The sequence below is a fragment of the Wolffia australiana genome, chromosome 4 (genome assembly GCF_029677425.1).
Source record: "Wolffia australiana isolate 7733 chromosome 4, ASM2967742v1".
NCBI lineage: Eukaryota > Viridiplantae > Streptophyta > Magnoliopsida > Alismatales > Araceae > Wolffia > Wolffia australiana.
In genome coordinates, this window is record NC_135838.1 from 17594751 (window position 1) to 17608208 (window position 13458).

At 44.6% G+C, this 13458-nt stretch overlaps 1 protein-coding gene across 7 annotated transcripts in view; it reads left to right on the plus strand.

The window, feature by feature from the left end:
• Positions 1 to 13458, plus strand: part of LOC144702153 (U5 small nuclear ribonucleoprotein helicase) — a 76843-nt gene that overhangs the window by 26960 nt on the left and 36425 nt on the right. For all 7 annotated transcript variants that reach the window (XM_078574063.1, XM_078574067.1, XM_078574066.1 and 4 more), the window contains 5 exons: positions 19 to 135; positions 202 to 363; positions 8652 to 8717; positions 8830 to 8982; positions 9055 to 9138. In XM_078574063.1, the coding sequence (XP_078430189.1) occupies positions 19 to 135; positions 202 to 363; positions 8652 to 8717; positions 8830 to 8982; positions 9055 to 9138 (582 nt within the window). The remainder of the gene's footprint in view (positions 1 to 18; positions 136 to 201; positions 364 to 8651; positions 8718 to 8829; positions 8983 to 9054; positions 9139 to 13458) is intronic.

The window sequence follows — 13458 nt, forward strand, 5'->3', positions numbered from 1 at the left end:
TGTGATCTTGGACACCAGGCATTGGCCGCAGAGGTTACATCAACATTTAGTCGTCGGTTAGCACCTTTGAACTTGATAGTTAGAGAGCTTACAGGAGATATGCAGCTCACCAAGAATGAACTTGAGGAAACTCAGGTTTGTTTCTCTGCCTGGAATATCTTATATTACTGATCTTCTGACAAGGTTATTATTTTGTCTCAGATGATAGTTACCACTCCAGAAAAATGGGATGTTATAACACGGAAGAGCAGTGACATGTCAATGTCTATGTTGGTGAAACTCTTAATTATTGATGAAGTACACCTTCTAAATGATGATCGAGGACCTGTTATTGAAGCTCTGATTGCTAGAACATTACGTCAAGTAAGCTTAACAATAGAATGACTATTTATGTACTTGAATATTCTGTGTCAAAAATGAAAAAATAGTTGATTTAACATTTAACAATGCCTTCTTTCAAAAAAAATGTTACAATGCCATAAGCATTTTGACTGTTGAAGAATTTAAATGAACAATTTTCACTTATTTTGGAAAATGATGGATTCACATCTTTGTGTTTATCCTTTGGATGTGTTTTTTTTTTTTTTTTTTGAAAAACATATGAGGCGGTCGCCCGAACAAATTGGTAACCACCTGACAAGTACGTGGTTTGAGCCCTAGGACTCTATTCGATGTATACGTTTTCCTCTTCCCTCTTCATCCCTGTCACGAGGAAAACCATGATGTTATGAGACCTTCTATCTCATGGGCGATCCCGTCTGTAGAGCGTTCCCCCCTTGGAAGATCACCTCATTTCTGTGTAGCCAGATTCTCTAAAATACTGTCAGCGCTCGGCCCCCCACTTCTCTATGTCTGTGATCGGTCCTCTGCATGGACTACCAAAAGGCCTCTTCTGATGACGTGTTCACCGCCAACTGTGCTTGGGTGGCCCAAACTGTGCGTGCGAAAGGGCATCCAAAAAATAAATGATTACAATCTTCGTCATCTCTCGTGCACAACACGCATACCGTCGGGGCATCTGGATACATCCTCTTGAGAAAGACGCGGGTCATCAATCTCTTTTGGAGCAAGAGCCACCGAAAAATCTTGGCGTTAAGCGGAACCTTAAGATGCCAGATAGCTCGACACGCTTGGATCATATTTTTTCTTCCTCGTTGCCCTGTCGGATCCGTGCATAGGCTTTCCCCACTGAGAAAAGAGCTCTTGTCCAATCCCAACCATCTAATTCCCCCGGTTAGGGCGGATCTGATTTAGTGCTTGTTGCAAGCCCACGAAATCAGTTAGTCGTTGGGCTGACAAGGCACCTTCAACCCTTGGATTCCAGGTACTGTCCCAGCATTCACCTACTGTAGCCTCAGGGCATTGCGCGAGTGCAAATAGCCGAGGGAATGCTTCTCGCAAGGGGCGCGCGACGCCCCGGGGTTTGTCCAGAATTTAAAGAGAGAGCCATCGTCTATTCGGACAGAGTAGAACTCCCAGAGCTTGGGGAAGATTTGTCTGAGGCCTTGCCAAAATGCTGACGCCCCCTTTATTGGGGCTATTTTCTTATCCCAGTTCAATTCCTGACCATACTTGTCTCTCAAGATCTGTATGGTGAGGTCATTGCTTAGTTGCATGATCCTAGTCACCCACTTTGCTAATAATGCGGTATTCGTGCTTTGGATATGCAATACTCCTAGTCCGCCATGTTTGGTGGGCCTACATACGGTATCTCATGCAACCAGTGCGAGCCCTCGACTCTGATCGGTACCATTGCTTTTCCAGAGGAAACGTCTCATCAAGCCTTCGAGTCTCTGGCCGATTCCAGTAGGCATCTTGAATACAGAGAGATAGAATATAGGTATTGCTGACAGGACCGCCCTCAATAGCACCAACCTCTCGCCTCTGGACAACACTTTGGCTTGCCATCCTTCCAACCGCCCATCGGCAGCCAATCTGCCTTAATTATCCGCCTCTGGACAACACTTAACGGCGGACCCAGATATCTCTTATGGAGGCTACCAATCGGTGTTCCCAGCGCCTCTGCACATTGAGCCTCCTCCTCCAAGGTTAGGCCACAGCTCACAAATGCAGACTTAGCCCGATTGATGCATAGGCCGGAAAAGTCCGCGAATAGGTCGAGTAATGTGGGCAGGTATTTTGCCCCTCTACAGATACTGATAAAGCTAGAACTGAAGAGAGAAAGAGGAAGAGAAAAGAGAATTTCTATTCAAAACAATATCTATACATTCAATGTGTATATCGTCTTTTATATGAGCCTATAATGGCTAATTCCAATGGTCATATAATGGCTAGTTTTACTAGCCGTTATTGATCAGATGGGCCTGATATGGCACCCGATATTGGGCCTGAATTGGCCCGATACATAGCTCCTTTATCCTGGGCTTCACAAGCAGCTCATGTCTTCAACAGATACAACTACAGTATGGAGATTGAATCAATGATAAGTACATTCACTATGTTATTAACAATTTTTAATCAAGTTAATTTGAAAAGTTCCCTAATTATTAATTAGATATTTATTTAATTGTGGTTATTCCCACTAGAGATCCCTTTTATTCGTCAAAAGTCAATCCTGGGTGGGGCTAAAGGCACCACACAACCTTCATTTTCTTTTAATCTCTTTCTCCTCCTTGATAAACAAACATATTTAGAAATGTAACAAACTCATGGAGCTTTCTCTTGTTGGATAGGTTTGGGAGATCATCTACCAGAGGATCCGATTTCTCCATCAAATGCAGACTACACAATATATAAATACAATGAGGCATTAGTTTATCAATGGACTATCATCCTCTGAAATCAGACATGATTTATTGCCTAAGTGATCAGGATATTTTACTGATGCTGATTATGCAAGCTGTGTTGATTTTGGGGTTCCAGATCTAGCTATTTTGCTGTTTTTGCATTCCATATCTCGCAAGTTTGTTATCTTTGAGGAGGAGGTCAGTCTGGAGAAGAGGTAGGGATCCACCAAAAGGAAGCTGGCTAAAGATCATGTGAGGTAGAGGCAATTGCAGGGGCTTGGGATCCCTCATAGATTGAGGGATTGAGACAGAAGAAGGGGTCTGTAGACAGTAAGAGAAACTAACTGGGACTTCATTTCTCAGTCCTTGGATGCCTGCCTAAAGGTTTGAATGATGGTCATATCCCAGACAGGCAAAATAACTGAAAGAGGGGTTGGATATTGCACTATGGATATCACCTATTGTTCTCCAGTCCTTTCACCCTCTTATTTATTCCCCTTTGAGTGTTGCATAATTGAGACAAGTATATAGAGGCAAAGTATCATTTTATTAAAAGAGAATCGAGTGAGGATCATATGTCCCGGGATGTCGCTGCAGGAGACAAATGTGCTAGTATCTATGAAGTCATTTATGGTCAACATCTCTGTCAATTTCTGTGTTGATGGGTTTCTTTCTTTTCTCTCTTTTATATCTATGTAATAGCCACTAACATGGGCTCATTTCAGACTCTCTCTCCTCCCCACTATAACTACCATGTAATGAACCCTAATTTGCTCTTATGAGGTTGATCCTCTTTTAATTCTAGGTTTCTTCATGGTATTGGAGCCTCATTTCGGAGTTTTCCTCCTGATTTGATCTACTATCAATTCAAGGTTTTGGCTTTGCCTCCACTCTTTTAGGCTCCGCCATTGTTCACGTTGGCTCTGCCTGGGCTCACTCTGTCTCCACCGCCGTCCATTTCGGTTTACGGCCATTTGAGATGGCACACGTTAGCTAGGCTGTCACACCGACAGCTCTGCCGGCATTGGCCGCGTCGTTTTGCCTTTACATCTTGTAATTGATTATCTTTGATCTCCCGCTAGCTTATCTGATGGCTACTGATGACGCCACTACGTCTGCTGCCAATCTGCCGCCAGCACTGCCTACTCTCTTAACACCAGAGTGGAGTCATTGGCACTATCCTTTACCTCACATAACTCCTGAATTTTGTTTTAAAGGATTGAATCTTCTTTAGTGGCATCAGTATGTTCAAATCGCCTTGAAAGGAAAACTTATGAAACATCTTGGGGAAGAGCCGCCACTTCCCACTGCTTCCCATTGGGCTGATGTTGAGTTTGTTGTTCACCGTTGGCTTCTTGACAATAACAATCCATCTTTTGCTGCTGAATTCTTATCTCTCGAATCCACCATGGACATATCGAACACTGCCCAAGAATCTCACTCCAAGAGGAACAACTTGGCCATTATCTATGATATTGTGACTCGCTCCACCAATTTGGTCCAAGGTCCACGATCTGTTCGGGCATATCACATTGAAATGACTTCCCTATGGGCTGAGTTGGATCACTACATGCCTCCAAACTCCCACTCTGTTGATCGTTTGTATGTCCTACAACTCTAAGTGTTCAAATTTCTCATGGGATTGAATCCCGAGTATGAGTCTCTGCGTTGTCAGCTCATCCAGTGATAAAAAGTTCTGACCAATAAGGAGGCCTTTCAAATTTTTCAAAATGAAGAGTCACATCTTGGGATATTCTACCCTGAATTCGCCTCCGTGATGGCTCCCCAACATCTTGGGAATTCACGTCTTCGACCTGTCAGGGGAGAGCCGCCTCATATGCCCCCTCCTGCAGTGACACACTCACATCGCCCCCGTGGTATTGAAATCGGTGCCACCTGGTCATGGGACTTACAGAGATCCTTCTCTTTTCTGCAACTATTGCAAGAAACATGGTCATTCCAAGGAGACTTGCTACAAGTGGGTGCGGAAGTATGCTCACCAAAGCCACTTGGTGACCACTCAGGTGTCTCCTGCCTTTCTCCCTACTGCACCAGTACCGATCATGCTCTAGCGTGAGGAAATCGACTAACTCTGCCACTTACTTCAGTCTAATATGGTGGTTTCTACGTGGCCGGCTCATGGGGGTAAAATTTTTGTCCCTTCCGCTGCTTTGTCTTTATAGATGCAATGGATTGTTGAGTCAGATGTCACTGCCCATATGACCCCTGAGACCCAATGTTTCCTTACCTACACCCCCTCTCCTAGTTCTTGTAAGGTTGGACTGCATCTGGTGACCTCTTGACTGTCACCGGCATGGGGTCTGTCCAATTCTCCTCCCACCTTACTCTCACCCATGTCCTTCATGTTCCACATCTTACCGTTAGCCTCCGTTCACTTTGTCGCCTTGTTCAAAACTTGGGTCTAATTTATCCTTCACACCTGAAACCTGTTTCTATCGTGATAAAGCATCGGGGCAGATGACTACACTTGCTGAGAAATGAGGTTGTCTCGACATCCTCCATTGCCCTCCTTCGGTCCCTGGTGTCGAACCTCCTCTCTCCTCTATGACACATGAAAATCTTTGGCTTCTTGATACGTTCTTTTCAAGAAAATACAAAAAAAGAGGATTTAACCAAAGAGCCAGGGCCACGTCAGCTCAAGAGGACTAAGTGGGTCAACGACCTTATAAATAAAGAAAGACAGGAATAGACCTACATGTACGAATTTCAAAGAAGGGTATGGGTCCCGTCTAGGAGCACGGGGAGAGGCTGGAGAGCAGGGGAAGCCTGCGTCCAAAAGAAGGATCACTCGATCCTGGTTTGTGGTATCTTCTATTCATTCTCGCTGAAGCTACATTGTACACATTTCGTATATTTCCCTCGTTCTGCAATTGTCTCGTGTAACGAACTGATAAAGATCTTCTCTCCGAAGACACAATAAGATCATATTTTGGATTGCGCTTTCTTGATCTTATCACTTCTTCACCGTCTCTTGGGACATCCTTGTCTATTCTGAAATAGATGTTCCCTCATTTGTTTCATGGATGTCCTGTGGACGGATTTGTTTGTGAACCATGTCGTTTGGTTAAACATACTTGGACAACATACCCTCCTGATGCGTCTTCACGTTCATCTTCTCCTTTCTCTCTCATTCACAGTTATCTATGGGGTCTCCCCCCATTCCTAGTAGGTCGGGCCTGGAATAGTTGGCAATATTTGTTGATGATTCCGCCCTCTTCATATGCGCTTACTCCAAAAAAAAAATCTGGCCTTTGTCAAACTATCATTTCATTTCATGCCCTCATCCAAAATCAATTTGCTACATCCCTAAAATGCTTCCGCTCTGAAATGCCTGTGATTACATTAACTCTACCATTTCCACCTTCACCTCTCATGGCATCATGAATGAAACATCATGTCCATACACTCAATAGAACGGTCTTGCTGAATGCAAGTTTCATCACATGTTTGATACCACCCACTGTCTTCTTCATTGTTGGGTCAATGCCGTCAAGTACCAGTCTGATGGCACTCTTGAACAGATAAAGCCCGCTTGATGGCTAAGGCTTATACTCAGCAGTTTGATGTTGATTATTTAGAACATTTGTTCCTGTTGTTAAGATGAACTCTGTTCGTCTGCTCATCACTCTTGTGGCTCATAATGACTGGCCTCTTCAGCAATTTGACATCAAGAATGCCTTTCTTCATGGGATCTCCATGAGGAAGTTTACATGTCCTTGTCTTTCGGCGATGCGGCTCCTTCTTCGGGGCCCCCTTTGGTCTGCCTTCTCAAGAAGACCCTCTATGGTTGAAGCAGTCTCCAAGGGCTTGGTTTGGTCGCTTTACCCACTCCATAAAATTATTTGGCTATTCTCAGTCCAATGGTGATCATACCCTTTCTATCTTCATTCCTCGTCGGGGGGAGTCACACTTCTTCTTGTGTATGTTGATGATATTATAATTACAGGAAATGAATCTCATGAGGCTGCTCATTTGGCTTCGGATCTTTCTGATGAATTTTATATCAAACATCTTGATGGTGAGTGTTGAATGACTTTCTTCTTTTCTCTCTTCTATCTCTATGTAATAGCCCACTAACATGGGCCCATTTCGGACCATGTGTCTATCCAAAAACCGGAATGCTGTGCCATCTCCTAGCTTGGTTTCGAAGAAATCATGGACTTGTGGAAACACATACCTCAACCCTTGCTGGAATGCAGAGGTTGCTCGAACTGGATATCCATGAATTTCCTAGTCCAAGCTTAAGCCATACATGTCTTTCAAAACTAGAGTAGCCTTAGTTGTATCCTGTCCCATAAGTCTGTATACCCACTTGGCCAGTAATGCTAGGTTGAGATCTTGCAATTTCAGTACTCCCTGCCCTCCAAAGCGAACTGGTCTGCACACTATATCCCACGATACAAGGGCTACCCTCCCTTCCTCCGATCCTGAACCTTAACGTAAAAATCTTCTCATCATACTTTCAAGACGCCTCTTGGTTCCCACTGGTATTTTCAACATTGAGAAGCAGAAAATAGGTATCGCTTACAGCACGTGGTGCAGTAGCACCAATTCTCCCCCTGTCGACAGCACTTTGATTTGCCATCCCTCCAATTTTCGCTCTATCTTCTACACTACTGGATGCCATTCTACGGATTTGATACGACCCCCTGTCAATGGGAGACCCAGATATTTCATGGGTAGTGTACCACTAGGTGTCCTCAAGGCTCTAGAACAAAGGGCTTCCTCCTCTTGTGATAATCCAAAACTGAGAAAGGCTGATTTGGCACGATTAATGTGTAGTCCAAGACAATATGTGAAAAAGGGAAGCAGGATGGATAGGTTTTTAGCGTCCTCCTCAGCCCCCTCTATAAAAAAGTGGTATTGTCCGCATATTGCAGAAGAGGAATACCTGCGGGGAAACTCGGGATCCAAAAACCTTTCAGTAGGCCGTTGGAGCAAGCCTCCATTGTGCTTATGGCAAGGGCATCCACGACCAAGACAAAGAGTAGCGGAGCTAGAGGACATCCTTGTCTAACCCCTCGTTGCGGTTGAATCTAGCCTCCTTCGGGGTGTCTTTTCACCAACAATGTGAAAGAATGCGATATGACACATCTTTGTTTCATTTCATTACCTGTTCTTCCCCTCATTTAAATATGTTGCCTCTTGATCTTGATCTCTCCCTTTGAAGAATCTCTCTTTATTTCTGAGTTGTACTCATTCACCCCTTCTAGGATAAAAGATCCTAACAAAAGACAGGCTGCAATAGATACTTAAAAACACAAAATGATGCATGAGAGTCTGTTGAACTTCCACTAGAAATGGATTGCATAGGTTGTACTTGGGTATACTGGTACAATTTTGGTAGATTGTATCGTCTTCTCGGTAATTCCACTACTCTAATAGTAAAATGCCTCAAATTCAAAGAGTGTTCCACGTCCACAATAAGAGTGCAAGGGGGGTTCAAGAGGGAGGAAGATTCTAGGGGGAAAGAGAAAAATATGAATGGTTTGCAGACGGTGAAGCATTGCCGATGAACTGGTTGCCTCTCATCATGGGGCCAGTGTCTAGCCTGTGAGCACGAGAGGAGTTATGACCCAGCGGGAGAGAAGGAGACTAGTGGCTAGGGTATCTCATGTCTCAATTCCTGCCCTAGCCTCTCCTGAGGAAGGGATTAAGTGCTCACCATAATCAGCTGAGCCCCCACGTCTGGCCCACCTTCTGTTGGTACTTCTTCCGCTTGTTGACTTGATGCTGAATCATATCATATACACTGTTAGAAACAGAGATATAATCATCTCTCTAGTTTTACAGCTTTTTATAGAATCATCTCTCTCTCTCTCTGTGCAAAATGTTTATTTACCGTTACTGTGCATTTATCTGAGACTCATTCTCTTCTCCCAGGTTGAGTCATCACAATCTATGATTAGAATCTTGGGACTTTCTGCAACGCTGCCAAATTATTTGGAGGTTTGCTGTTTCTATGAATGAGTTTCTTTCATCTTATAGTGCCATTATCAATACTAGCCTCTTAAATTTTCTTTCGATGCCTTCAAATTTTTGACCACCTTTCATATTTCAGGTTGCTCAGTTTCTCAGGGTAAATCCTCAGATAGGGCTTTTCTTTTTTGGTTCCGATTATCGCCCCGTGCCTCTTGCGCAGCAGTACATTGGTATTACAGAACAAAACTTTGTAAAAAGGAACGAAAAGCTAAATGAAATTTGTTTCTTCAAGGTAGGTTAATAGTGCTCTTTTTCACTATATATTGGATTTTTGATAATCTGTGTGAATGGGATCAATGACCAGGTTGTAGATTCGCTAAGGCAGGGTCATCAAGTTATGGTTTTTGTTCATGCGCGAAAAGATACTGGAAGAACTGCAAAGATGCTGGTACATCTAAAACAGTGGATTAATTTTCTTTATTTTTGTTGGGTTTTTAGTTGAAAAAATACAATTTATATTTGCCTACTTAAGGTGATAAAATGTAATGAAAGATAAGATATGCAAAGCCCAACATATGTCCTTGGCTGGCGGGGTGCCCTCTGCCACATTACCTTCTCTCTTATCTCACTCCACTCTCAAGATCCAGCATGGTATCAGAGCAGGTTCGATGGAAGAGCAAGGATATAAAGAGAGGAAGGGCAGGTTCCTTTATCATTTTTGGCTAGGCTCTTCAATAAACCATTGTTGCTTTTTGCAAGAAAAAATGAAGCCCAAGCTCCCAGCTGTGCAGCTGTCATTGGAAGTGTCTGGGCCAGAGAAAAGATGATGGTAGCCGTGTCCCAATTCTGTATCCAATTCTGTACTGAAACTAGGCTGCAGACACACGGCAAGGGAACATTCACACCACGACAGGACCAGGGTATGGGTCACAGACGAACCACGGCATGAGACGTGATTAGACCACATCAGTGTCATCTATGCGTCGAATTAGTGACAACAATTCACATTTCCACGCGACAACAGCATTGGACCTTGAGGCAGTGGCAACCATTGCTAGGCTTTTGCTTTATGAGCTTAAAGGAGCCACATTCGTCCATGTCCACAGCATCAAGACCTCATGGCGACGCATGGTGGAGAATGGACATTCTCTATTATAGTTTGGTATTTAGGAAAAAATGTAATGATCTAGTTCCTTATTTGTGGCAGATAATATGTATTGAAAGAAGAGCAAATTCAAGCTTTACCCACTCTCCTATCTCCCACCACACTCTCAAAGTCCAACAGCATATTCACATCAGATGCTACAATAAAATATAGTTTTTATGGGGTGATGCTTCAAATGATATTTTAAATTAACAAGGTGTAACTCATCATTGCGTCAGTTGCTGTTGATTGAAATCCTCGGACATCCTTCAGTCATTTGTTCTGTGTGAATGTTTCTTTTTTTTTTTAAATATTGTTCCTAAAATCTGCTCTTCTCTGATTCATGAAAAATGTATAAACCCTGTATAATGGGAATCACATTAAATCATCCTGGACCTTGGTTATATTATGTAAGATATATCTCAAAGATACCTTTTTAATCCATTTAGGCAGTTGGCAATTTACTGTAGCAGCGAAGCTAAAGCGCTTGCAAGACAATTTCGAGCTGGTTATAGCTTCGGTCTATGGTCCTGTAAATGTCCAACTGCGTATTGAACTATGGAGGGAGCTCGCCGACCTTGCAAACACATTCCAGGGGTGCGCCATGTTGTTTGGTGGGGACTTTAATGTGACACTAGAAGCAAGAGATCAGCCAAATGAAGCTAGAGGGAGAGACGCCAATTCGGAAGCCTTCTAGGCCTTCATTTTGGAGTCATCACTTCAAGAAATGGGGCCCACAGACTGCATTTATACATGGCGAAGCATGTCGGGCCAAAACAGGATGTCGCGCTTGGACAGATTTTTATGCTCAGTTGAGCTCATGGAAAGATTCCCACTGGCAGACATGCGGTCACTTCTGCGCCCGATTTCGGACCACACACCCATTGTATGGACTGCAAATGAGTTGATCAAGAGGCCGACATACTTCAAGGTAGACAAATCCTGGCTCCAGGAGGCTGGTTTCAAAAACGAGGTGATGGAAAAGTGGAGGTCACAGCCCAAACTCAGATCAGTGACGGAAACGTTACCCGCGAAAATCCATGGGCTGCGACGTCATCTTGTGGAGTTCTGAAAGCGCATACATATGCAAAGAAAGAAGACCCGAAACAAGGCTTTAAGCAGAATCAAGCAACTAGATGACTTAGAGGATACATGGTGTCTGGAAGCAGGGGAAGCTCTCAATAGAAGGAAATGGAGAGGGGTGGTAGCCGTGGAAGATAAGAAACTAGAGACAGACTGGAGACAAAGGTCCAGACAGCTGTGGCTACATGCCGGAGATGCTAACACAAGATTTTTTCAACTAGTTGCAAACGGGAGGCATAGGTTCAACTATATTATGAAACTAATAGTGGGAGGCCAAGTCCACGACAGGCCACAGACAGTGGGTCGCGCAGTAGCGGATGATTTTCGCGAGCTCAATAAGAAAGGCAGACGCAACCGATGGATGTGGTGTGGAAAGGGAGCACACCAGGCTGAGTTGATTCGGCCTACTGGGGAAGAAGTCAAGGAGGCTATTTTAGGCCTCAACAGGGAAGGGGCGCCAGGCCTAGACGACCTGCCAGTTTTCTTCTACAAAGAGTTCTGGGAGCTGGTGAAATCTGATGTGATGGCCACGCTAGACGAGTTTCGACAAGGGTCAGGTAGTATGGAAAAATTAAACAAGGCATATTTGTTCCTACTGCCAAAGCAGATTGGTGCGGAAAGAATTGAGGACTTCAGGCCAATCACCCTGTCCAAATCCATATACTTAATTGTTGCAAAGGTTCTGGCAAACAGGCTGAGAGAGGTGATCGGGGATCTCGTTGGACCCTCCCAAACAGCATTCATACCAGGTCGCTTACTAGTCGATAGCGCAGTCGCAGCAGGAGAGATATTAACGGCATCAAAAAGGCATGGGACCAAAGGGTTCATGTGGAAGGTTGATTTTGCTAAGGCATACGAAACACTAGATTGGGGCTTTCTTTGGGCATCAATAAAATGGAGGGGCTTCCCTAGTGAATGGATCAGGTGGGTGAAAAGATGCATTACATCACATTCCTTTTCAGTGCTGGTGAACGGAAGGCCAGAAGGCGGGTGGATACAACCACAGAGGGGGGTGAGACAAGGATGCCCGCTTGCACCTCTACTATTTGTGTTAGCTGCGGATACACTCGCCACATGTACGAATCTAGCTTGCGCACATGGCCTCCTAAGGGGATACCAGACACCTAGCTTTCCAGAGGGGATACCGCTATTGCAATACGCGGATGACACCACCTTTTTTATAGAAGGTGGAGAGGAAGAAGCAAAGAGTCTTTCCACAGTATTCGACTTGTTCGCAGATTTCTCGGGTCTACAAATCAATTGAGCCAAGTTAGCTTTCGTGAGCAGTGGGCTATCTCAGGAGGAGACGCAGTGCGCCGGGGCGCTAGGTACACCAATCGGCAGTCTTCCTATGCGATATTTGGGCTTGCCATTGACCAATGGGAGGTTGTCGAAAGCGGACTGACATCCGGTGATAGAGAAAGTTGAAAGATGTCTGGAAGGTTGGAAAGCCAAGGTTCCATCTAGGGGGGGGGTTGGTTCTACTGAAGTCAGCACTGTCAGCAATCCCCTTCTATCTCTCCACTTTCAAAATGCCAGTTGGCATTAGTCAAAGATTAGAAAGCCTGATGAGACAGTTCTTCTGGAAAGGCGCATAATCAGATCACAAGCAACGTTTAGCAGTGGTGGCATGGGACACTGTCTGCGGACCCACCAGTCAAGGAGGGCTAGGAGTCTTGCACTTACCATGGATGAACACGGCATTACTAACTAAATGGGTGACAAGACTCATGCAACCCAGTGAGGACCTCATCATCCAGATGTTGCGGGATAGCTACGGTCGGGGTTTGAATTGAGAGGATAAAACAACCCCAATCAGTGGGGCGTCACCCTTCTTGCAAGGCCTTCACCTAATTTTCTCCCAAGTTCATGAGTTTTACTCAGCCGGGCTAGTAGATGGCGCTATATTTCGCTTCTGGGTAGACAAATGGGCACCATGCAGCCCCCTTTGTGATTCATATCCGCGATTATTTGCGCTCGCGCAAAATCCTGAGGCCATAGTGGGCGAATGTTGGGACAACATTTGGAACCCGGTAATTGACGACGCTTTTGTCAGAACAAAGGGTAACTGAATTAATGGACATGCAGCAGGCCTTGCACCACATCCGACCATGTTTAGGAGCAAAGGGCGGTTGAGTTTGGAATAATGCCCCTTTTCAGTCATAGAAGTCTATACAAGGATCCGCCAAGGGAATGAGGACCAAACGACCATATCGACGTGTCAAGCTATATGGCGCCTAACAGCCCCCCTAAAGGTAAAGATCTTCGGGTGGCTACTGTACCGCAAGAGACTGGTGACTCGCGCCTTCCTGAAACGGTTGTACCCAGGATACCGACGATTTGTATCTTTTGCACGCAAGGAGAAGAGGACTGGAACCATCTTTCTTTGTATGCCCTTGTGCACGATCAACTTGGGCTACTCAAACACATCTGGGAATCAATACGACATCAGCTGAGGCCTTTTGGGAATCCATGCAATAAATGGAAATAGACGAAAAGAGGAAAGGGGCCGCACACTAACGGTGCTCTGGGGAATATGGC